At 40.1% G+C, this 27126-nt stretch overlaps 1 protein-coding gene across 1 annotated transcript in view; it reads right to left on the bottom strand.

Annotated features, from left to right (window-relative positions):
• PPP2R5E (protein phosphatase 2 regulatory subunit B'epsilon) overlaps positions 1-27126 on the bottom strand; it is a 152269-nt gene that overhangs the window by 48407 nt on the left and 76736 nt on the right. Inside the window, exon 3 of the mRNA XM_052646303.1 lies at positions 21548-21744. Coding sequence (XP_052502263.1) covers positions 21548-21744 — 197 coding nt within the window. The remainder of the gene's footprint in view (positions 1-21547; positions 21745-27126) is intronic.

The following is a 27126-nucleotide window of genomic DNA, read 5'->3' on the forward strand; positions in this document are numbered from 1 at the left end:
CAGATGTGAGAGCTGGACCATCAAGAAGGCTGAGCTTAGAAGAATTCATGCCTTCAAACCATGGTGTTAAAAAAGACCCCTGAGAGTCCCATGAACTGCAAGGAGATCAAACCGGTCAGTACTAAAGGAAATCAACCCTGAATATTCATTGGAAAGACTGATGCTGAAGCTGAAGCTCCAATACTTTGGCTATCTGATACAAAGAGCCAACTCACTGGAAAAGACCCTGATGCTGGGAATGATTGAAAGCAAAAGGAGAAGAGGGCAGCAGAGGATGAAAGACTGGATAGCATCCCCGACTCAATGGACATCAGTTTGAGCAAATTCCAGGAGAAAGTGAAGGACACAGAAGCCTGGCGTACTGTAGTCCATAGGTTCGCAAATAGTCGGACATGACTGAGCAACGTAACAGCAACAAAAAAATCCAGTTCCACTGTAAGAAATCAGAAAAGTGAGGTCCTAAGAGTTCGCGAGTTTTTCAAGGTAAAAGTGCCATGATCTGTCAGAGGGTTCTTGGGGTTCTTTGTTTGACATCTCACCTCTACCACCGCCCCTGACGACCATGTATGGACCTGCCTTCTTTACATCTTTCTTCCCTAATTCCCCTCACCAGTTTTTGTTTGTTTACCATTTTTATTACTCTGTTTTCCCATCACCCCCTTCTTAGGTTTCTGGTCTGCCAGTGGCCCTCAATGACATGCACGGACTCTTTTTCTGAGAGCATTCAGACTCAAGCTGATGCCCTTACCCGGCACTAACACAGAAATAAAGCAAGCTCTGCATCCCTGATGTCGGGTTCACAGCCCCATCATTAAACACCTGGATGACTCCAAGTTTCCTCTCTGGTGTTCCTGCTCCTCACATCCCTTCTCACCTTGCCCAGTTAGCTTCTGAGTCCCTCTAGGGCTCTTTACTCATTTCTGAAAGCATGGGCGTGTGTGGTAAGTCGTTCAGTGGTGTCCAATTCATTATGACCCTATGGACTACAGCCCACCAGGCTCCTCTGTCCATGGCATTCTCCAGGCAAGAATGCTGGAGTCGGTTGACATTCCCTTCACCAGAGCATCTTCCTGACCCAGGGATTGAAGCGGGGTCTCCTGCTTTGCAGGCAGATTCTTTACCACTGAGCCACCTGGGAATCCCTAATTTCTGAATGCCTAGAACCTAATATAGAAAAAATGGAAACAAATAGGGTTTCCAGATAAAATATAGGTTACCAGTTAAGTCTGAGTTTCACATAAACAGTTTTTTGGTCAAATATATCCCACACACTACATGGGGACTAAAAAAGGTTATTCACTGTTTATCTGAAATTCAAATTGAAGTAGGTGCCCTGTATTTTTATTTCCTAAATCCAACAACCTTAAAATAATACTAATGTTAATTAAGAATCTCTACCAGTTACAACTCAGTAGCAACTCAAACTGGCACTGTAACACACTGGGGAAGAGGATGAAAGCAGGAGATGCCAGGCAAGGCCTAGGACCCGACAGCAGCTTGCTTGGAGGGACTGGCTGCTCTCTTATTTTTTCAGTTCTTTGGTTTCTTGCTGATTGCTGTTAACTTCAGTATAAAGAAATAAAGTTAGAAGTCTTGACCAAATGTGAAAGAGAAGACTAAAATGTTTCTAAGTACATAGCCCATCTAGCAAAATAAGTGTTAAGGCATATTTTCATCAGTTTCTGATTAAACAACTTATTTCATTTTAACCTGCAATATTAAAATACAACTACTAGCATTTTAAATAATTTATTAAATTACTGCAGGAAAACTCAATATCCTCAATCTCTTTCTCTCCATAGAAACTACTAACTTTACACCATGGTTTTTGTTGACATCTTGCTATTGTTATTGCTTAAGGAAAATAACTAGCCTAGCATAAAAGAACAGAATGTGGACACACCTAGTAACTACTCACTAAATATCTCCCAGTATTAATAATGAACAAAACAGAAGGTAAGGATAATACAGTTGAGTACTGCTCAAAAAAAAACAAACACCTATTTAACTTGAACGAATATTAAAAAGTACTTTTTAAATGTATTAAAGGAGTACTTTTTATTTCCTTTGGTTATATATTTGTTAGCACTATTAATATTTAAGGCCTGGGAAAACCAGGCATGTAATGTGATCAGGGACAGTTCTACCACAGTATAACAAGGTAACTTCAATTATCTTCCCTGTGCTTTAAAATAATACTTTCTAAATGATTAAGTGTCATCTTTCTTCGATAAAAGCAGGTAAGCTAATTAACATCAGAAAGGTTTCTCCCCCTTTCATCTGTGAAACTGTAGTTTCAAATACTTATGCAATACTAGCTATAAATACAAAAAAATGACATCGTAACTATAAAATAAATTTTCTTGGGATTACATCTAAGAAGTAAGTTTTCTAATAAAAAAGAGCTATATGAATGATGTTAAGCAGAGAACATTCAAGCAAAATTCAAAACGCCATTATTCCTCTGGCACTCCTCTAGCAAAATTTGTATCAAGACCTCACGTAAGTAACAATTTCAATAATATCCCTGAGGTTTTTATCCAGTTCTTCATTTATCATTCCATAATCTATCATGTATTAAAAAGAAACAAATGGTTTAATCGAGTATTTATAAGCAGAGGCAGGACCCAGGAAACTCAATGTTGAAACTAGGTCATTATGCATTATTCTCATAGTATTCTGTGGTAGCCCAAAAGATATATCTAAACAGATATACTAAAACTAAATTTTGAAAGAAAATTCATAGTAGTTCATCAACATCTGCCATAGATGCAACTTTTAAAAATAATCACATCCAAAATATAAATGTAAACTGAAATAAAACGTACTTTAAATCTATAAATCAGACATTTGAACAGAGAAGACTGATTTCCAAACATACTAGAATTTGTATTAAACATTCAAACTGTAAGAAATGAAATTCTAACAAAATTTGCTTAGGTACACCTTGCTATGCTATATAATTTTTGTAACATGAAAGTAACAACATATACATATATAATGTCAAGTTACTTTTGGTAACACCAAATTTAAGAATTCTTAGTGATCCCAATTATAAAGAACCTTCCAAACCTGACTCTCAGCCCCTTTTAATTACAGATAAATAAAAACAAAGGGGGAAATCCCAAAGCCTTTGTAATTATGCTCAAGGAAACTGCAGAAGATAAACTAACTGATGCTCTGATTAGGAAACAAATGGCAACATCTTAAACTTTCAATTAGCACTTAATTTAATTCACTGGCAATCCCTTCAATCAATGTTTTGAAAGGCAAACTATGTCTTTTAATTATAATAAATCTCCTGTAGTCTCTACTTCAGACTAGGTACAAATTTCCTTTTTAAACCTCACTGTCTACATGAATGGACAAGGCTATTTAAAACTTACATCTAACTCATGGAATCATTAAAATCTTATTCTAACATAAAGACAAGTCCTTAGCACTAATTCTAAAGAGGAGAAATTTAATTAAATCAGTATAACAACTTCTTAGATTATGAGCCATCCACTACAGGTGTCATTTTATTTTCTAATATATTAAATATGGTAAGTGTCAATGAAATTAGAAGTTTCAGACAAGTATTTCCACAACTTATCATTCCAGACATGCTCACTAGAATATGATTCCCTGAACCAAAACCACCTCCACACAGATCACAAGCACAGGTCTTAGCAACACAATAAGGACTGAAATACTGTGATACATAGGTGTATCAAGCTATTCCAGTAAGGTTGTTCACATTTTTATCAGAAAATCATCTTTGTGGACAAAGCTCTATACCTTTCAGAACACATTCACCAAACCAGAACCAAGACAGAGAGCATTGTTTCCATGTGACTAAGAAATATGCCCGTGAGACAGTTGTGCAGTTTGTTTTACAAGATCCAGAAATCTAAAAGAGGATTTAAAAGATTTCTAAAGTCAACGATTACAACCTAATTATTGTTACCCATTCACCATCATATTTTAAATCTGTATTAATAGGGCTTTCTAGGACACAGCAGCTATTTTATTAAAACTGATTTCTGAAATGAGGCAGAAAGAACATTTTTAAATGATAAAAAAAATTTAAAAAGCAGCTTAGCAATCAGTTGAAGAAAGAGAGTAACAAATAACAAAACAACAAAAGGAAGCTTAAAAACTTATACTGCCCAATTCGAGTTTTTTAATACATAGCCAAATTCAAAAGATTAGAGTAATAGAAATCTTAGGCATTTTCCTAACTCACAAGGATACCAACATTTCTACATATCAATATTTCCTTAATCAAGTTTTCCTTTCAAAATCTACTAGGTACACACACTATTCAGATTACACAGACTAGGGGGAAAAAAAACAACCTGTTTTCACTGATGTTATTACTGCTGCTGCTGGTGGTGGCAGTAACTGATAACTGTTATGATCAACAGATATAACTGGATTTTTCTGAAAATAATTTGACCCCTTTAGACGATCGGTTTCTAGAAGAATCAGAGCACTGACAATTGTATAGGAAGAAAGGAACCTGTCCATGAGAGATCAAGGACAGACAGTCAACAGAACTTGAATACAGATCAAATACAAGTACCAGGTACAGTTTTGAGGAACAACATCAACACTTAGCCACAAGGAGACAAAAGGGAGAAAGTGTGTGAAGGACAGGCCGTTGCTTTTTTGCTCCACTCTGCCTGACCTACGCTCATCAGAAGACTGAGAAGACCAGTGGCAGGAAAAGAGACTTGGAGGGTAGGGGGGTGCAAGGGAAAGAGGAAGACATCTGAACTAAACCCCTCCGTGTACATTTACATAAAGTTCAAAATCTTGGAAAACTAACCTGAAGAGAGGATTTAAACCCACAAAATTGGTGCTCTTACTCAGCATCGCACCCAGTCGTATTAAAATGGGAGACCTGTATAAGAGGACGGCACTGGGCAGTGGGCTTCTTCCCCCACAGTGAGACTGGCTGGGCTACTTCCTTACCACAGCCATCCTTCCACCCACCCAGGAACGCTCCTTTTATTGGTGCCTTTGGATCTTTTCTCTCAGGCTTATCTAAGTCTCCAGAGAAGAAGCATCCACCTCCAGAATAATGGCATAAAGGAACTGGGAGCTGAGTGGGGAAGAGGGTTAAGGATCTTTTCACTCACACTTCCCTGCTTTCAGAAAGGTACTGCTGCTTGGAACCAATGCCCCTGAGTTCAGATTCCTTCCAGTTTAGCCTCTCCAGAGTCTTCTGCTGCGGGTTGGGAGGAGCAGTCATCTGGCTGCCTGGTTTGGGAGAAGCAGTTCCAGCTATATCTTACACAGACGGTCCACCAAGTCTGTTTTCACCCCGAGCACCCTTACTTTGAAAAGTACCTTTCTGCACCTTCTGGAGTTAATGCAGTGTGAGCTGGCAATTTCCAAACTATCGTTGCTATGGACCAGAATTCAGCTTTCTCTAATCAGCCTTGGTGGTGATCACCAGGTCATTTGCTTTATGGTTTCCAAAATGTTGATTCTGAGATCTCTCCGTTTCACTTTTTTCCTGTGGGTTTTATTTCCTTTTAGTAATTTCTGTGTGGTTTCAGAGATAAAGGAAGCAGACGTGTTCAGTTCAGTCACTCAGTCGTGTCTGACTCTTTGAGACCCCATGAATTGCAGCACACCAGGCCTCCCTGTTCATCACCAACTCCCCGAGTTCACTCAAACTCATGTCCATCGAGTTGGTGATGCTATCCAGCCATCTCATCCTCTGTCATCCCCTTCTCCTCCTGCCCACAATCCTTCCCAGCATCAGGGTCTTTTCCAATGAGTCAACTCTTCGCATGAGGTGGCTGAAGTATTGGAGTTTCAGCTTCTGCATCAGTCCTTCCAAAGAACATCCAGGATTGATCTCCTTTAGAATGGACTGGTTAGATCTCCTGCAGTCCAAGGAACTCTCAAGAGTCTTCTCCAACACCACAGTTCAAAAGCATCAATTCTTCAGCACTCAGCATCCTTCACAGTCCAACTCTCACATCCATACATGACCACAGGAAAAACCATAGCCTTGACGAGACGGACCTTAGTCGGCGAAGTAATGTCTCTGCTTTTGAATATGCTATCTAGGTTGGTCATAACTTTTCTTCCAAGGAGTAAGCGTTTTTAATTTCATGGCTGCAGTCACCATCTGCAGTGATTTTGGAGCCCAGAAAAATAAAGTCTGACACTGTTTCCACTGTTTCTCCATCTATTTGCCATGAAGTGATGGGACCAGATGCCATGATCTTAGTTTCTGAATGTTGAGCTTTAAGCCAACTTTTTCACTCTCCTCTTTCACTTTCATCAAGAGGCTCTTATTTCCTCTTCACTTTCTGCCATAAGAGTGGTGTCATCTGCATATCTGAGGTTATTGATATTTCTCCCGGCAATCTTGATTCCAGCTTGTGCTTCTTCCAGCCCAGTGTTTCTCATGATGTACTCTGCATATGTGCATGTGTTCAATTCCTGCTATTTACTCAAAAGTTAGCCATCATTTCCTACAAAATTATTTCTTCCATTCTTCAATAACTTCTGCAAATTCAAGTAATTTCCTTAGGCTAATACATCAACCCTCCATTAGTGGGAAAGAATCCAGTAGAAGGTCAAGAAAATTAAATGGCACCTGCTCTGACCTCAGCCAAAGAAAAGTGAGAGATCCCCCCACATCAAGTTTGCTTTCTCAGAATTAGCACCAATTGCAGTAAAAGGTCTCAGTGTGAAGCAGAACAGAAAGCAAAGTACATTCTGGGTCTTGGAATATTAAATAGAGAAGTCAATGAATGCCTCAAAGTCATCAATTTCACCCAAGGAACAAGTACACACATCTCAAAAGAGAGATCATCACTAAATCTCAAGGTGGAGCAAAGCTGAATCCTCAGCAGGAAGTTCCCGTCTCAGTTTTCTGTCACCTTCTCTCTGTGATTTCTGTTTCCAAGGCACTAGGATATCCTTAACTCCATTATTTCCAACTGTATACGAAGCAGTTCTCAGTAGATCTCAAATTCACTCCAGTCAAAAACAATCACATCCTCCACTTCCCCATAAAAGAGAATTCTCCTTTCACCTTCCTCATTCTAACTCTTGAGAATTTTCTTTAACTCTTCCTCTTCGTTATCTGCCTTTATGCAACTTATCGAGAAGTCATTTTAGTTATTCCTTCATAATGTCTCTTGGAGTTAATGGTGGTGTTACTTCTCATAGTGGAAATGTGCAAGCAGTTTAAATGTCTTCCAAATGGGAAAACAGCTAAGTAAACAATGGTATATCTACAAGATGGAGTATGAGGCAGACATTAGACTGATGTTTTTAAAAGATATTTAACTACATGAAAGCATGCTTGCATCATAATTCTAAAGAAAAATTTTAATAGAAATTATATATATAGTAAGATTAGAAAAAAATTTAACAAGGGAAAACATGAGAGGAAACAGGAAATTTTCCTTAGTGACAGCAATGTTCTAGATTTGGGGTTAAGGTTACTGAGTAAATAGAATTGTTAAATTCACTGAACATTCACTGCCTAAGCTCTATTCTTAAAATTATATTCCATATATCTTAAAAAAATTAAGGGAAAAATCTTATTTAAAAAAAACTGATAGGAGGAAACTGGCCAAAATGTTGGCAATGACTGAATTTAAATAATGAACTATAGATCATTTTTCCCTCTGGTTTCTGAACTTTCTTTGATGAGCACAGAAAAAAAATAGGGACGATGGGGAGTTTCTTTACATGCTCTTCTCTAGTTCCTCTTCGTTTGCCACCATCGGACAGGACTGGGACAACAGTCCTCTGCCACTGGCCATCGTGGGCTGAATCGGCCCACCGAGAAGCCACACAAAGGAGCTGGCAGGAAGCTTTCCTTGTGGGGTAGGAGAAAGAAAAATCAGTATATCATTTACATTTCACCTCCTATTCAAAAACCTTAGCAACTTCCTGCTTGCTATCCATGAGATTAAGCCTACTCTCCTCTGCTTAGCCTGCCAAGACCTCTGTAATCTAGAGCCATCCCTACGGCTCCATCTCATTTCCTACAAATTCCAACCATGCACCCTTCACTCCCATTAGGCTTCTATTTCAAGACTAGACTTTGCTCAAAAAGGCAACTTTTTACCTGCTGACATGCTGACAATAATGTCAAATTTATTCTCTCTAGAGTCTATTATCCCCACATGAACCATCACAGGGAAATATTTCCCACAGAGAGACAACTATATTGCACCAGTCTCCAAAATTGGAAATGTAGCAGTGAATCCAAAAGTGAAGATTGTTGATATTAAATCTTGGAATCCAAAAATAGAGGTGTAAACACTGCAATAGTCATGGTGCTTGCTGTGTATAAATACAGAGCAGGCTGTCTTGCTGTTGGCAGTCGAACGCTCACACCCCACACTCAGGCTCACCCTGTGACACCAGGTTTTCACTACGTTTCATTCATTCTGCATGGACTGCAGGTCCTAACATCCCAGAAAGTTATTAAAACTGCTAAGTTAAGTGATTCCAGTAAGAATCACAGTGCCCAAGTTGATAAACAATAACAACATGGGGCTTTTTTTAGAACACATATAGTCTTTTAACATCTGCTTTCAACGATTTACTTTCAAAATCAGCCAGTGCTAAAGGAATAATTAAACCTCTTGAATTTTGAATTAAAAAAACACACAAAATACTGGAGGCTCCTAAGGGGGCATTTCTGGCTACTGTGTTCTTACATAAAATTACTGAAGATAAACAGGAAATTGCCCAAACTGTCACTGCCCCTTACTCTGTGTCTGTGTGTAATTCTCTTGTCTCTGTGACCCTTCATTAGTAAAATAAAGCCCTGAGCTAGAGGGTGAGCAGTGAAAACAAAACACACCTGACCTACCTCTGACCAGAGATGAACATCACTCTTTACCAGATACTACTCTCCATAATAAACTGAGTAAGATACGCCACTCCAGCCAGGCAGCCCCCCTCACCAGCCACACAGAGGCGTGCCAGCCTCGTCTCGGAGCGGGAGGCAAAAGTGTGCATGTAAGTTCCTCAGAAAAAAAACAAGAGAGGGTTCTAGGGGCACTGTCTACCAACCCTTTTAGCTTCCATTTAAAATGTGCTCTTAAAGACCACTGCCTTCCAATTATTTTATCCTTCAAATTACTACGCTTGCTTTCCAGAATAGGGCATAAGAGACACCCCGCGTTGTTCCTGACAATACAAAACTCCATTTTCTAGCACCTTACTTACTGTCTAAATTTTTCTAACTTCTCAGAGAAAAATCCAAAAGTCCCACAAAAGAAAGAGGCTGGGGTTATTCCAGAATGTTCTACCCTATTCTCATAAAAGGCTTAACTTCTTCAGGAAGGGAAAATCCATGGTATGCTCATGTAAGCACCTGCCCAGCCCCCCTACTCTGTTTTTAACCTACATTTCTGGAGGGCCAGGAAATATCATACTCTCCAAAATACCTTGCTTGTCCATTTTATGAAAAAATAAACTTGCTCTCCAACTTACCAGATAGTTATGCCCAGTCCTATTTCTACATCCTCTCTTCTCTGTGTCACCCCTGCCCGCCTCTCCTGGCATTGCTCTTCCCTGAATTCTGCCTCAGGCTCTGCTCTTTCCCTTAGTTCCTCCTCCACTGACAGGCTAACCCCCACCACTTCTCTATTCATCACTGTAACCACATAGAATAACGTCCCTTATCTTCCCATCACTTTTCAGAGGCAACTTTCTCTGCAGAAGTCACTAGATAGGATATTTCTTGTTTTCATCTACAGATCAAGTTTGGCTTTTACTATTGGTCAGAGGCCAGCTCCCTTTTGGAAAGGACCTGCTCATTGTTTTCTTGCCAAATTCTTGCCTCAAGCATCACTGTCTCTCAGAATTCCACATGGAAGACACTCATTTTCTCCACTTTTTCCTGCTAATAATGCACTGCTTCGGTGTAATCGGCGTTTCCCTTAGAGAATCAACCAATAAACCCCTCTCTCTCATTTCTGTCCTCCTTCAGTAAAGAGAAGTCTGGGCCATAGAAACTAACATCGATTGAGTTGCTCTGCTAGAGGTAAGGACCCACTTAAATATACGACCAGCAGGACTTTCCAATCATTTTGTCATCCATTTTCTTGGCAGGTTTTTCCAGAAGTATTGCTTACACAACTAACCATATTTTCAGTTTCTAGGTTAAATTACAAGGTGGGATAAAAGAGAAATCAAAACTTGAATGCTGTACTGTAACTTATCCTACAGACTCTGCTGCCAGCCTGGGGGCAAGGAGGGAGGAGACAGAAGAGGAATATTCTCATCTCAGTGAAATCATAGTATTGGATAGTTCAGCGCTAAACAAGTCACAGCTGTCAAACCATTTTAAGTATATTGAAAACTCTCAACAATCTGTGAAGCAGTTAAGCCAGAGGGACTACAGCTTGTAAATGAAGCTAACAGCAATCATGAGTAGCTCACTGCTTCCTAAGTTAAAACCTGCTCCTCAGAATGTTTAAATTAAACTAAACCCATTGAAATCCCTATCAGATATGTTAAGAGACAATGTTTGCAGAAGAGAAGTGGTAAATTATTAATACAGTGTGGATAAGTAATATCAGAAAAAAATGTTATATAGGTGAACTAAGGACAGTACATACATATGTATATATTGTGTTGGCCAAAAAGTTTGTTCAGGTTTTTCCTATGACGTTATGGAAAAATTCAAGCAAACGTTTTGGACAACCTAATATAATTATATAGACATGGGCACTTGCAGATTTACAGGGCCATATCCCATCCCAAAAAACAGACTTGAAAATAAGATTTCCCAGAGAGAATTAAAGTTTAAAATCAATAGTCAAAGATGTGAAAAGCCACCTTAATGACACAAAGAGCTTTCATGCTAGCAAGACTTCATTGTAACCAAAAAACTGATTAATCCATTCAAAGAAAAAAGTAAGTCTAACAGAGGTGGCAAAAGTAGTACCATAAATGATAACAATAGTCACATCACAATAACTTTATAAAGTTACAGTGCGTAACGATCTTAGGATGAAGATTCAGCTAAGATCACACAGCTAAGTAAGTAGCCCAGGTTATTCCGTCTATATCACTGACCCAGGAAGGACCACAAATAGGCAGGCTGTACAATTATAAGTAATCGTAAATACTTCCAAGGATTAGGGGCCATAGAGATGAAAGGACATTTAAATATCTAACTTCCTAGCTCTAAATCCAGGCTAACCAAGCAATTTCAGGATCCCCTGGTTGCGGATATGGCCCTCGTTTCTAATGAGGAGAGAGGGGGAGGACTGCCATGCAGGCAGCACATGAACTTAGGGGATATGACCAACTCAAGGACTGTGGTTTGGGTGGAACAGAGGAGAGTTCGGAACTACAAAGCTTTCCTCCTGAGCCCCTCCTCACTCCCAATGATCACTTGTCTACTGGGAGGCAGTGGTCGGGCAGGGGAAAAAAATTAATTTGAGAATAACAAAGGCAACGTAGTTATTACACAGGGTAGTGAGGTTTGGGGTGAGGGGTGGAGAGGGAGTAAAAAGGAATGTTCCTTAAGCAAAAAATGAACATTTAACCCCAGAGCTTATTATTTGGTAAAATAACAAGCAAGGAAAAGGTTCCAGGGAAAGCATCAAAGCTTATTACTTAAGTAGAGGGGTTCAAGGAAAATGACACAGTACTGAGGCAAGAGTCCGAGTTTAGAGATTTTAGTCTCCATTCCTATTAGAAAGACTGATCCCAGGAGAGTATTACAGCACAGCAGTCAAGAGGATGAGCTCTGTAGCCAGACTGGGTTCAATTCTCAGTCCTGACAGTTACCCAGATGAGTAGCTTCAGGAAAGTTTCTTAACCTCTCTCTACTTCCTTTGCATCATCTATAAAATAACACGTAATAATAATATAACACATAATACAACAGGGTTGTTGTGAAAACTTAATTTACTCACACAGTATTTGCAGCAGACAATTATGCTGCTAACACTGGAATTGTACAGGTGCTGGTCATCTTTCATTAGTACACATCTTTATGAAGAACCACTAAGGATTAAGTAATTCAAACACAATTCTTAACTGTGAAACCATTATAAAAACCAACAAAAACTGACACAAGAGAAAACAAAAAACCTGAATAGGTCACATATGTTTTTTAAAACTTGAAGGGGTGGGGGAAGGATGGATTAGGAGTTTGGGACTCAAGGACTTTGGGACTGGCAGATACAAACTTATATAGAATGGATAAGCAACAAGGTCCTACTGTATAGCACAGGGGGCTATATTTAATATCCTATGATAAACCATCATGGAAAAGAATATGAAAATAATGTGTATATATATATTCATCTATTCATAATTGATGTTTATATAGAGAGATACATATAATTACTATCAGTAGAAATTAACAGAACATTATAAATCAACTATACTTCAATACAATATATTTTTTAAAACAATGAATTCACTGCCAGAAACCTTCCCATGGAGAAAACTCTAGGCCCAGATGGTTTCACTGGTGAAATCATTCTAACAATTTCATCTTCATCTTTAGTTACTGCCATAAATAGGAAGACCCTGCTCCCCTCTAATCTCATCCTATATTTTAGGGAGCAGCACCTAGCAGAGCACTGCACATGTGAAAATTGAGCTTAAACCATTCTGGAGTCAGACTATGTCTCCAAATTTAACCAACAACTACAGATCTTCTCCCACAAAAACAGGCAAAACACACAAAATTCTGTGCTCAACATCAAGAGGTCCACTGACCCCCACGAAAATATTCAATGGACACACAAACATGCTAAACAACACTATTAAATGAGCATTAACAGATGCAGCACAGAGTGACAGCTTAATAACAGGACAGAGTGCCTGCCTGCCAGTTTCTCTACCCTCTGATACATTACAAACGCTAACAATCTACTCCTAACCTTGAGCAGTGATTTCTTCCTGATCTCATTCTAAAAATATCTTTTGGCAATCTTCATCATCATAACCTTACAGTCTTTACAAAATAACAAGAAATTCTTTTTTTAAAATGTTTAATTGTGGTGAAAGTCCACAAGGTTTATTATATTACACATAATATAAAACAAACTATTTTAACCATATTTAACACTTCAGTGGCACTAGTACATTCACAATGTCGCACAACTCTCACCATCATCCATCTCCGGAGTTTTTCACATTCCTCAACTGAAACTCTGACCCCATGAAACAGTAACTGCCCATCCCCCTTGCCCATTCCCACACCACCCCCTCAGGCCCCCTGGCTTCTACTTTCTGACTCTATGAATTTGACTATTCTAGGTACCTCGTGATAAGTGGTATCAACAGTTATCTGTCTGCACCTACTGTATACTCATGGAGAAGGAAACGGCAGCCCACTCCAGTATTCTTGCCTGGGGAATTCCATGCACAGACCAGGTGGAGGGCTGCAGTCCATGGGGTCGCAAAGAGTCGGACATGACTTAGTGACTAAACCACCACCACTGTATATTCAAAGTACCAATGAATCATTACCTTCTAATTTACTAGGTCCTATCTTTTAGACTTCTCCTATCCTTAAACATTTCCCAGTAAATTCATCACTTCCTAAATGCCTTTCCCAGATGTTACTCAATTCTCCTCCATTATTTATATTTCTAATCATGGTGGGCTGCCGTCTATGGGGTCGCACAGAGTTGCACAGGACTGAAGCAACTTAGCAGCAGCAAGCAACCCCACCTCCCCTATCCCACCACACCCAATGGCTCACACCTATAGATCTTATCTCCTCTGGGTCTAAAGAGTCACCTCCAAGACAAATCCAGCCAGGATGTAGAGCTAAATCTTCCTGCATCTTCAGATGCAGGAAGATGAAAAATGGAAATTTCATGCTCCCTCTGGTAGTTATCATTCCCAAGGCTACTTTTAGATGGCTGGTATTTTATGAAAAGAAATCTCCCACGGTTCAGCCTAGAGAGGATGCAGTGAACTTAACAAAGCACCCGTAAGAGTCCATGTAGGGAGACCCTCAGGTCTTTAAATTGCGCACTTCATATTTTTCCACAAAACTGTTTTAGTCTATTAAGAGGCTAACCAGAGCAGTGATTTCCAGTTAAATCATAGAACATATAAAAGATAAAAATAGGGACTTTTCTGGTGGTCCAGTAGTTAAGAATCCACCTGCCAGGGCAGGGGACACAGTTCAATCCCTGGTCCAAGGAGATACCACGTGCTGCAGAGCAACTAAGCCATGAGCCACAGCTCCTGACCTACAGGGCTCTAAAGCCCAAGAGTCACAGCTACGAGGCCACATGCTGCAGCGGAAGCCCGTGCAACCCGGAGCCCACGCTCTCCAGCAAGAGACGCTCCTGCAAGGAGGTGCCCAGGCACCACGACAAGAGCGGGCCCTGCTGGTCACAACCAGAGAAAACCCACAGCAACGAAGACCCAACAGGGCCAAAGAAAACACAGAGCACTTCGATAACGAAGTAACAGGGCGTAATTTCAGAGTGGGCAAAACAAACCAAATGTGTGGACAAGAAACAATATAAAGGACTCAAGTAGAAGAAGAAAATGTTGTGTTTTATCTTAAAATTACATTCACTTTGGCAAACCATGTATTCTATAATTTGAGACAGATATTTAACCAAAATGAAGCAGAAGTGGAGCAGACTCTAAAATCAAGAAAAGCCAAAATATATAGAGAAAATATGAAAATAATAACAATAAATGACCAATGAGATAAAACATCCTTCACTCAGGAAAGAAGGGATAGGATTTTTACTCTAATGAGGTTAGTACACCCAAGATCCCACTACTGTGTGTGCAATCATTATCCACAGCCATCACTTCAACTTCCTGACACTTCACATACAACCCACTAGCTCCCCCTGAACCACTGCACCGAAGCACAATGATTCTCTGCTATCACCTGGGGTCCCAGCATTGTTCTTTTTCTCCCCTGCCCTACGCTCAAGCTGATAATTATGAATAACCATCTCTAACCTTCCCATCAATGACTCCTCTAACCTCAAAGATAATATATCAAAACTCAACTCAGCTTCCATCCAAAACCTGCTGCTAATCCTGCTGTACCTTTCTCAAATAGCAGCTCCATAGACTACCTGTTTTCCAAAGCTATCCGAGATTCCCTTCTCTCTCTCTAAACATCAATGTAAACGCTAAGTGGCTTCAGTTTTACCTCGTAATGAGGGTGGTGTGCACCTGCACTGGGGCTTCACTGAAGCACATGGACTTCTATTGTGGAGAACAGGTTCTACAGCACACGGGCTCGGTCGCTGCAGCAGTGGGTGGGCTTCTATAGCTGCAGCACACTGGCGCGCTAGTTGCACTGCATGGGCTTAGCTGCCCTGCAGCATGCGAGATCTTAGTTCCCCAACCAGGGACCAAACCCATGTCTTCAGCACTGGAAGGCAGATTATTAACCACTGGACCATTATGACTTTTAAATGCCATCCTTGCCTCCCCTGCTTGATGAAAGTGAAAGAGAAGAGTGAAAAAGTTGGCTTAAAGCTCAACATTCAGAAAACGAAGATCATGGCATCTGGTCCCATCACTTCATGGCAAATAGATGGGGAAACAGTGGAAACACTGACAGACTATTTTTGGGGGCTCCAAAATCACTGCAGATGGTGACTGCAGCCTTGAAATTAAAAGACGCTTGCTCCTTGGAAGAAAAGTTATGACCAACCTATACAGCATATTAAAAAGCATTACTTTGTCAACAAAGGTCCGTCTAGTTAAGGCTATGGCTTTTCCAGTAATCATGTATGGATGTGAGAGATGGACTGTAAAGAAAGCTGAGCGCCAAAGAATTGATGCTTTCGAACTGTGGTGTTGGAGAAGACTCTTGAGAGTTCCTTAGACTGCAAGGGGATCAAATCAGTCCATCCTAAAGGAAAATCAGTCCTGAATATTCACTGGAAGGACTGATGTTGAAGCTGAAACTCCAATACTTTGGCCACCTGATGCAAAGAACTGACTCATTTGAAAAGACCTTGATGCTGGGAAAGATTGAAGACGGGAGGAGAAAGGAACAGAGGATGAGATGGTTGAATGACATCACTGACTGAATGGACATGAGCTTGAGGAAACTCTGGGAATTGGTGATGGACAGGGAGGTCTGGCCTGCTGCAATCCATGGGATCGCAAAGAGTTGGAGACGACTGAGCAATTGAACTGAACTTTCCTCCCCTTCTCTACTTCCTCCCTGTCCTTGGTTCAGGACCTCTAAAACTTCTCTCATACAACAAGCCCCTAATCAATTCTTCTCTGCCTTCTCTCCAATCCACCTGGCCCACTGCCACTAGAATACAAAACTGACCGTCTCACTCCCCTGTTCATAACTTTTCAATGGTTACCTACTATCTGTAGATAAACCAGAGGTTCTTTCAGGTCCTTCTGGTCCATACCTACATCTTCAACTGCCACCATTCACCTCTTCTCACTCCCCAGCCCCCCTCCCCACACACACACACACACAACGCTACAACAACACAGCACTGTTTGTGTTCCTCTGACTATATCATGTGGTTTGGGAATGCCTTTGTATCACGTAATTCTCTTTTTCATTTCAACATTATTTCAACCACTGGAAAATATGTTTCACTGTTTTCGATAGTTGGGCTTTCCTCACTTTGTAAAGCCATCCCTGACCTTCCTACCTTCCCCCTTTCTCTCTGCTCCTTTGTTGCCTTCTACAAACTTCTATTAAAAATGGATGACATATTATTTGCTCACATGGGTGCCCTTTCTACCAGACTTTGACAGAGCAAGGCCCTGTCTTTTTTTAATCATTAAAATGTGAAGGTGTGGCTCTAAACCACTCAACAAATATTACCTGGGGCTAATTAAAACAATGCCTTCACCCGTAAGATTTCCTCTCATATTTGAACTATTTCCCAGAGATGGTTTTGAAAAGGAAGATGTATGAATACAAAGAGTATAAAAGACAGAGTTTAAGTCTGAATAAAAAAATTAACCCAAGATTACTTATTGTTCAGTGGGCAAGTCATGTCCGACCCTTTGAGAGAGCTAGAAATGCTAAGAAATTTCTCAAATGGATGCATGGCAACAGAACCAGAAAAAAAACATGAGCATAAATGTGGTAAAAATACTGCCTCAAGGACAGAAGCCTGACACTTGAAATGATACAAGCAAGGCAATATGTGCCAAAGCCTAAGGAACTAACAGTCCTGGTTCTCGTTCTTCCATCAGATATGACCCCATGAGAAAGAAAAACATGGAAGAAACCACTGACAGAATAGAAGCAACTACTCTGGACAATATTCGGTAAACTTTAAGGATGGCAGGATCCATTCTAAATTTCTTAAAATGTGTTGGTAGTTTTTGGAGCTGGATGGACATGAGAGACCACCACCAACTCCCTTCATTTACAAGGGGAGAAATGGGGCTTAGAGGAGCTTACCCAAGTCTCACAGTAGTTAAGTGGAAGATAAGAAATGAGGACAGTGGCTTCTACTTTATCTGGGGCTATTCAAGTTACATGCTACATTGTTTTATTTTGTTTACACATGAAGAGTCATTTTTCTTTCTTAATTCTAACAGTCTTTAGACTTTATTTAAATGTTAGAAATGGGTTCCCCAACTCCTAGATTACTTGCATCTGCCACTCTTTTCTTACCCTAACAGGAATAGCAGCTCTCAGAACAGTCCCATCAGGCTTTGGTGATAATGCTGACAACAGATAATGCTATCTTAAGTCATCAGTCACACTCGTTTGTAAAACCCAGCTATCAACTTCACTGATATTTCATTAAAAGTACCACCATTTCTCTCAATCCTTCTGAAGCAATTTCATTTTACAGTAATAAGAAAGAGGAACAGGTGGGGACAGTGACTATTCAACAGGCAGGATTGGAATGAGAGAATCTGAGGACCAGAGGCAGTGGGATAGAATACATCTAGCCAAGAGAGCAAACAGGAACTCTGGGCTCCTCCAATGCTTATAAAGTCAAGTGCCTAATAATGAAACCATCCAAGTATAGTAATAGTATTAGTGACTAAACGCTGGCCGTGTGTTAGGGACTATTGTTGTTGTTCAGTCAGTAAGTCATGTTTGAGTCTTTGCAACCCCATGGACTGCAGCCCACCAGGCTCCTCTGTCCATGGGATTTCCCAGGCACGAATACTGGAGTGGGTTGCCATGTCCTTCTCCAGGGATCTTTCCAATCCAGGGATGAAACCCCGTCTTCTACAGTGGATGTGGATTCTTTACCATTGAGCCACTGGGGAAGCCCTTTAGGGATTATACCAAGAGCTTCACATACGTCATCTCCAATCCTCACAAAATAACCAAAAGGTAGGTAAAATACAGATGACGAAAATAAGCAGTAATAGCACCAGGATTTCTACACACGAGGGGCTCACAGGTGGCAAAATGGAAGGGAATAGAAGATAAGGAGGGACTTAGTTCCAACCCTTCTTATAGAGGTAAATCCCTGTTTACTAGATTGTATGTGTATCTGAGGTGGTGAGAACCTTGATGTACAAACAAAGCATAACAATTTTCCTTAGTGGACTATTTATGGAGCAGGGTGGGAGGGACTGTAGCCACTCTTCCCTCCATCCTACCCATCTCTTGGCACCTCATGTAAACTGAGGACATTAGAGATGGAGGGCTCGGTCCAAGGTGATGCAGCAAGTCAGTGAGCCAAGAGCTGGCATTTGAACTCAAGTTTGTGTGGTTTCAAAGCCCTTTCTCTTTCTACTCTACCATACTACTTCCTTCTCTGTAAATCCCAGACTAAAATTAGTAGCAATTTCACAAATCACAAGATGTGAAAAATAAATTACACCTCCAAGAACCCTAAACTATCATCTAGAAAGTCAATTATCTAACGCCCTAGAATAGCAGGCATGCTACAGATTCAATACTTCCTAAAACAGGACTTAAGTACTTTTTAAGGTATACATTCAGAAGCAAATGACAGAAGTCATTTTTTTGTTTTTTTTACATTTTTTTGTTGAGGTTTGAGGGTTGTGGTGGTGGCGGGGGGCGGGTGGCGCGGCACAGATGGATGGTAAAAGAGAAGAGAAAATGGTCTCTCCTTTGAGATTCAAGCTGCTTTAGGACCAAGATGATTCACAGGAATGAATGAAATTTTTTAATTATGCCACATACTGGGTTTAAAACTGGATATAACCCAATAAATCCAATATCTTCATCATAATTTGAGAGCATGAAATGCCCATATTTTAAGAGGGAATACGTTTTCATTCACTCATTCAACAATCTCCAGGTAGGCCTGGACTAGGATATTACAGAGGTCACAGGGATGTTCCTAACATAGTTCCTGCTTAGGAGTACTCAGCAGTCCCCAGTCTTTATGGCCAGGGACCAGTTTCATGGAAAACTATTTTTCCATGGACTAGAGGGCGAGGGGGGCGGGGATTGTTTCAAGATGATTCAATTACATTACATTTATTGTGCACTTTATTTCTAATCTAATGCTGCTGCTGATCTGACAGGAGGTACCAGTCTGTGGTCCAGAGGCCAGGGACCCCTACAAGTACTTATAATCTAAATAGAAAAATCAAATAAATGTTTGAAAGGATTAAAGAGCAGCCAATAAACAAATTCTAAAGGCTGGGTTGTCAAGAAGTAGTAGAACTGAAGGAAGGAGAAAACACTGGACTTTTCAGGAACCAGTGGTAGCACTTTAAGCCAGCTCTTGAAAGCAAGCGTGGGGAACCATATTAGAGGAGGGGGCCAGGGAATTCACAAAAGTCCAGGAAGAGGGGAAAAGACAGGCTATTAGAGAACAAATCCACAAATACATAGATGTTCTCACACAAGGGCAAACTGAAATGCGTACAAAGATATTCACGTGGTTATGGTTAAACACATTATGGCACATCCACACAATGAAATGCAGCTATAAAAATGAATGAGGCAGGTTGGTATGTACTGATGTACTTACGTAAGCGAAGAAAGCAAGATACAGAGAGTGTGTATAGTATGCTACCATTTGTGTGTTTACAAAAGATAATATTTATACATATAGGCTTGGATATGCTTCAGTATTCACAGACTAGCCATGGAAAGATGCAGAAGAACGTTATAAACAGTGGATAACTCTGTTGGCTGAGAACACAGGTAGGTTAAAACCAAGGGACTATGCTCTGAAGAAGCAGGTGGACTAAAGAAGATCCTAGTATCAGGGTAAGAGGGCTGGAGAACAGGTCAACTCTAGAGCCAAGGTTTCTCACCAGTGGCATTACTGACATTTGAGGCCAGATAATTCTTTGTTACGGGGGCTGTCCTGTGCATTTTAGGAGGTTTAATAGCATTCTTGGCCTCTACCCCTTAGATGCTGGTAGCACCCCCCCTCCCAACCCTGATTGCAGCTCCCAAAAATGTCTCCAACGCCAAGGTGCCCTGGCAGGGAAAATCACCCCTGGTTGAGAACCACTGCTCAAGAGCCACAATGTAAACATGTAAACAGTTAATGTACAAAACACTGTTTTACATTCCTGTAAATAAATAAATGCAATAGACACTCCAATATGAATCTGAGGACTATACTGGACACTGTTTTGAAATGACCTTCATATATGTGTCACAGTTTCTCAAGCTGTGATAATTCAGGTCCCTTCCCAAATCTGAAAACTACTCATTTTTAACCAAAACTACTCCATCTCAGATGTTTCTTTTCTGCATTTGTTGAATATGAGTGATACAAGTTACACAAAAAGACCAAGTACATTTTCAGCAGTACACAGAGGGTGAGCCAGATCCCCAGTGGGCTTCCCAATGATGCAACAACCCCCTCAGATCTCTTCAGCATAATTTCAGGAGTTAGTAGACCAGCACCACCACCTCCAAATAGCTTATGCTCTCTAGACCCAAGATGTTCTAGGAGGCCAAGAAAGGCAACCCTCTCACAAAAATCTAACAGCAGACTGTATTTTGGCTCAGCTTTTGAAAATCTAATATAATTATTGATACAATAAGAACATATTTCTTATACTAATAATGTTTCTTCTCATAACTCTTTAACGACCACACAAAGTACAAGAAGCTGTTCAAAAATAATGAAAGACATCACTCCTGACTGTAAGATTATGAAGTGAATGATCAGTTTATAAAGCCAAGAGAGGCTTTATCTAGGTTCTACATATCACAATTTCGTTAAGTTTAAAGCCATTTCTAATATACAATGAATGGCGGGGGGGGGGGGGGGGGGGGGGGGGTGTGGGGAATCAAGGCATCCAACAGGCTTGTATATTTTTCGAACACAGATCTAAAACTTTTGTTGATTCTCCTGTGTCTTTTCTTTTCCCAATACCAGAAATCCAGTAACACTCTGGCAATCTTGGTTTCGTATTTTGAAGTCAATGATTCCTCCAATATTGTTGTAGGTGAAAAGTTCTGGATTTCATTCTCATGAAATCATGCTCTTCAGATTCTAGTATTGTGCCGACTACTGGTGCTTAGCTCTCAGGAGGTTGACTCTCATTTGTGGAGGTGACCTCCTGTGACCTGACTCTGCAGTAAATACACCTGTGCGTCCTTATGGAAGGTGCTTACATGTGTCCGCGGCGAAAAAAAGAAACTCACCATTCTAACTACTTCAGGGTAAGTCTGCTCTGTCAAACAGCCTCTGCTTATTGTAATGTAGTCCACCAGTTCATTAAGAGTGGAGCGCTTGTATTCTTTCATTTTAAGATCAGATAGCGTGTCCATGAAGTCAAAAATGACACAGCACTGCTGAAGTTTCTTTAGGAACAGTTCAGGCTGCTCTGAGGATGGAACGTCTAAGAAAAAAAAAGGAAATGGTGTAAGTCTGTCATCAATTTCTAGGTAACAGGAATTCTCTGTGAAAGTTAACTTCAAAAGCAAGCTCAAAAAAATAAGAATTTGCATGACAACAGTGTTCTTTTAAAACAGTTACACATGGACAGGAGGAGACACCACATCCATTACTGCAGAGACCTTGTCTTCAGAACCTGCAGGTTCCAACACAATGGGCAGCATTTGCTATTCCGCCACCAGAGACCAACCAAGATCCCAGAGCCCTTAGAGCGGGGAAGCAGATTTTAACCAAAAACATCCCAATGTCTACACTCTTAAGCCAAAAACACTGAAAAAGGTCAAACGTTCCATTATAAGGTAGACACAGACGTTTTCACTGTTGGTTTAAATTAATTTTACTAAAAAAATTTCAAAGCAGAAATGTCAGTTGATTCACTTTAATTTCACGCTGACATCCTTGGTATTTAAGGCAACTGTTGTTGAGTGTTTATATTTTTTGTTTTGTTTTGGCTTGGTATCTGTGAAGCTTTCTTGTCAAAGACACTCAAAAGATCAACAGAATGAAGCAATATAGACTCTCTCAAAAAGGGCACATCCATAATAGGACAATGCAAGCAAACTCTACCTAAACCTAGGCTCTCCTAGGCTCTCCCTCTTGACCCACCTTCTTCTCTTACAGGGGTGAAAACCACTAACATGTTCATTAATGTGTTTAAACATCTGTTCTTTTCCTACAAACAGCAGGTCAGACATTTGGTTTGGTGTCACTAAAAAATATGTAGAAATTTTATACTAAATTCCCCAGCTAGAATGGAAACCTGACCCAGAGTTGGACTTGAAAGACACCAACATTTAATGGTAAATAGTTCATCCCACTTCTATCTACTTTCCACTACTTTATTCCACCAAACTGGAGCTTCTCTGGAAAGGCAATGATATTATGACAAGAGAACTTCTGCTGCCTTCATCCAAGGCGATTAAATCATAATCCTAAGAATACTCTGAGGTAAGCAGGTGGCATCATTATTATTATTCTCCATTTTTCACAAAGAAAATTAGAGACAATCATGGAGGTTCCACAATGAAGAGTTGTGAAGCTAGGCACAGCACCCGAGTCTCTAACCATACTCCCATCTTTCCTCTGTACGATTCAAGAAGGACTCGAACAATGTTTGTCCAGTCACTTGCAACCACCCTCAGTTGCCAATCTCCCAGGAAATGCACTACAACGGCCTCGCAGCACAGGCCACCTGATTCCTGGAGGTAAATGCGAAGACTAACAGCACCCATCTTACACAGTCACCAGCAGCCCCAGCAGAGGGTGGACAGAGCTAGACTGCTCGTCACAGGATCTACTTGGTCCCTCCTCCCATGCCCCCTCTCCTCCTCACAACCCACAACCCAAGTGCCAGCCCATGTACCCGGGACCTCATGGATCATTGCCCCCAAAACTGATGTCAACTTTAGGTGAAGCGTAACGGTATCTGAAAGTATCACATTTCTCTACCGGATGTAAGGGAACAAGAAATAGCTGATCATTTTTAAAGGTATACAGCACCACTGCTATTCTCAGCAAAAACAAGTTACATATTTAGAAAGTATTCTCAACCAGTTGCCCCTCTCACCACCACTCCCCAAAGTCCCCCCAAAAGTCTAACATATTCACTTAAAGTGAAGTCGCTCAGTCGTGTCCGACTCTTTGCAACCCATGGACTGTAGCCCACCAAGCTCCTCCATCCATGGGATTCTTCAGGCAAGAATACTGGAGTGGGTTGCCATTTCGTTCTCCAGGGGATCTTCCCAACCCAGGGATCGAACCCATGTCTCCCACATTGCAGGCAGACGCTTTAACCTCTGCGCCACCAGGGAAGCCACGTCAAAGAATTTGAATTAAACCATGAGATGTCTTATTCTATTCTCTTAAACTTAATCACTTTCAAAACATCTAAGCTTTATAAGGACTAAATTAGACAAACCAAGCATTCTCTTTAATTGCTATCTCCTTCAGGTGTTTATATAAACAAACAAAAACTAAACAAGGCTGCTTATCAACATGACTCTATATCCTTAACCAATGGCTAATTAAATGAACAATACCATCATGGCTAATTACTGAAGTCTTCTAAGTTCTAAATCAGATCCCACACCTCAAAGTGGAAGAGGAGTTTTGACGGTGCACAGAGAACAAGAAAAAGCTTATTAATGTATTAAAGTCTTCAGGACAAATTTTAATGAATCCTATTTTTGATACAATAATTTTGATAAAGCTTAAAAACCAGGCCATGTACAAGGAGAACTCCTTAACTCAGCACATATGAATTGTAAAAGCATGTATAAATGACAGTTTTTCCTCCAAAAAGCAAATCATCATTTAACAATGATTATTCTTTGTGGTCAGTGCAATGATACTCAAATAATTCACATTTGGCTATTTATAAAAATACAGGCAGTTAACATTTAGTCCTCTTTCTTAATTTTAAACAACTGAAATTTATTCTCTTTTAATCCAAATTGCTATAATGTCAAAGACAAATGTGAAGCAGGCTATTCAGCTGCCCAATAATGATAATAGCTCACATTTATTGACCACTATTGGATACAAGTACAGGGTAATATTCTAAGCATTTTACATGTTTTATATCTCACTTAGTCCCAACAACAACCCTATGCAATAGGTACTATTTCCCACTTAATAGATGAGAAAACCAAGACACAATGAGATTCAGTGACCTCCGCAGAGTCTTAGAGCTAATCAGCAGTGGAGAAAGGATTCAAACTCAAGCTAACTGACTCCAGGGCCTGAACTCTTCACTCTGTGCAACAATCAAACTCAATGAAATGCTGGAATAATACCATATTCCACAGAGAGGGTATGCACAAAGAGAAAAGAGGAAGAACACAGAAAGAAAACAACGAATTAATTTCCAACATGCCCTCAATATAAAGTATGATGCTGAACCCCTCTAGCCCATTTCCCAGAGATTAACACATACAGCAACAAGCTATGTTTATCCTTTATCACAGACTAAATTCCTCTAAAATAACCTCTTTCCTCTAAATTTAAGAACTTAAATAATCAAGACTGAAGAAACAAAGGAGAGTCAAGACAAAGAAAAAAGGGGAATGGTGTCCTCAAAGAACCAATCCCATTATAACAATATTTAAAAACTGTGTTTTCATTTGTGCTGAAGGATGCCCTAACTCACAACGGTCCAAGCATAGGGCTCTTCGTTCGGCACTCAGACTGCCCCACATGGCTGTGCTGCTCCTACCCCCCTGCCCTCATCCTCCCTAGTTCCAGCGGGATATAAGAGTAGAGTGTGAAACGGTGGGACTGGCCAGGATCTGAAATGAAACACTGAGTCGTGCAGACGGTTCCAGTGATGTAAGTTTAATGCCTACAGAACCAGTCCCAGACGCAGATACAAATATTCTTTTCTAAAGAAACGTGTAAAAAAAGGATCAGGTACTAGGCCATAAAGAAAACCTCATAAATGACAAAAAGAAGAAATCAGACAAGCAGTACATTTTGGCCACATGCAGTAACACTAGATTTTAACAACTCAAAACTACCCACCTCCCAAATTGAAACATTCAGTAACATAGATGAAGAAAAAAAAAAATTATAGACATTTCAAAATAAATGTAAACTAGAAAAACTAAGGGTCACTGCAGAGTCCCAAAGCACACCAGGCAGTGGATGCTTGTGTCGTCTCTCTTCCAGTGGAAACCTCTGTCCTGCACAGACTGTCCCTACCCCCAGGAGAGGGATTCCATAAAATCATAACCATAAATAATGAAAAATCAGTAAGCAGTTATATAATACCATGAAGGTCATTAGCACAACAACCCATCCATCCAATGTTGGTATCTGTTTGAAGGGAAGAGTTAACTGATCTAATGATCTTAGCTTGATAAGATTTCATAAGGTCAGATTCCACTATTCTGGAACAACTTGTAGAATTTAAGCTGATTTCCAGAATATGTTCCTCACCCAAGAAGATAATGACCAGTTAAATGGTCGATCTTGACACTTGCATTTCTAACTGCAGTGTTCTTGTCTTTCCTTTTCAGCATTAAGTCTTTTTCTCACATATGCTTTTTTCTATCACCATCTCTCAGCATCCTATCAATTTTCATTAGTAAGTTGAAATGATTACTCTCACCTCCAAGGTGTTCATACCCAAAGAATTTTAAAATTTACAAGCCCCAAAGTATTGGGAAAACAGGCACAGAATTCAACAGTAGAGAAAGGATGTAAGTTCAGAATAAGAGCCAAAGATTCTCCTTATATCTAAAGAATAGTCAATGGGTGTCACACACACTTAGTTATACATGTAATACACGCATGCACACACACACACACACACACACACACTACTCACCCTCATTATGATTTCAAGGGATGGATGTTTATTATTTGTTTATAAATGGAAGAACACTCTTTCCTCCCTAATCAAGAGCTTCCATTATTCCACCCCTTCTAAAGTCTGGGACACAGAATCATGGACCCAATATCAGCCCATCTTCTCTGAGGGACTGACTCAATTCTGGACTCTGCAAACAAAAAAGCAGCAAAGGCAGGAGAAATGAAACATGAGCTCAGTGTCCTTTGGGTTTGGTACTCTGGGATGCCAGTTAAACGAAACTGTTGAAAATCACTGCAACTTGCAAATAAATATGCCAACTGAGTAAATAAAGCCCACATCATTAAATTCATTAGCCACAATATCACAGGAAGAAAGCAGATTGGTTTTTAGAAAATAAAATAAAATAAGAGATGTGGGCTGATAATGCATTTACACATAAGCTGTTTAAATGTATGTAGATAAATATTTCCATAAAATGGTCATGTTTGTATTGGAAGTTAAGCAGTAACATTGTTTGAGCTCCTAATGAATAATATTTATAATCAGTTATGTCCATTCAAAAGATCTGGGGAAAAAAATTCTAAATTAACAATGCTTTCACCTGAAAACACCCTAAGCTATTACTCCTTTAGCCCTTTTACATCTATTTCCCCAACTTGAAAAACAAGAACAACAAAATTGGAAGTACTCAGCATGTCAATGTGATCTCTGATCCCTCCACCTCCTCCTTTAGAACTTTCCCTAAGGCAAATACATCCCCATCCAAGTATGCTATCAGTCCCTTACACGTGACCCTTCAAAGCTTCAACAAAGTCACAGCATTGTATCTGTATGGGTATATGAGAATATATTTACAGAAAACTAGTCTCAGAGCACTGAGAAGAGCTTGCCTGAGCGTTGAAGACTAAAGTGCGGTTTGTTGGCAGATGTGGTAAAATACCTAAAGTAACTGTTAGTCTCTCAGTCATGTCCAACTCTTTGTGACTGCATGAGCTGTCGCCTGCCAGGTTCCTC

Source organism: Budorcas taxicolor, chromosome 10, assembly GCF_023091745.1.
Source record: "Budorcas taxicolor isolate Tak-1 chromosome 10, Takin1.1, whole genome shotgun sequence".
Classification (NCBI taxonomy): domain Eukaryota; kingdom Metazoa; phylum Chordata; class Mammalia; order Artiodactyla; family Bovidae; genus Budorcas; species Budorcas taxicolor.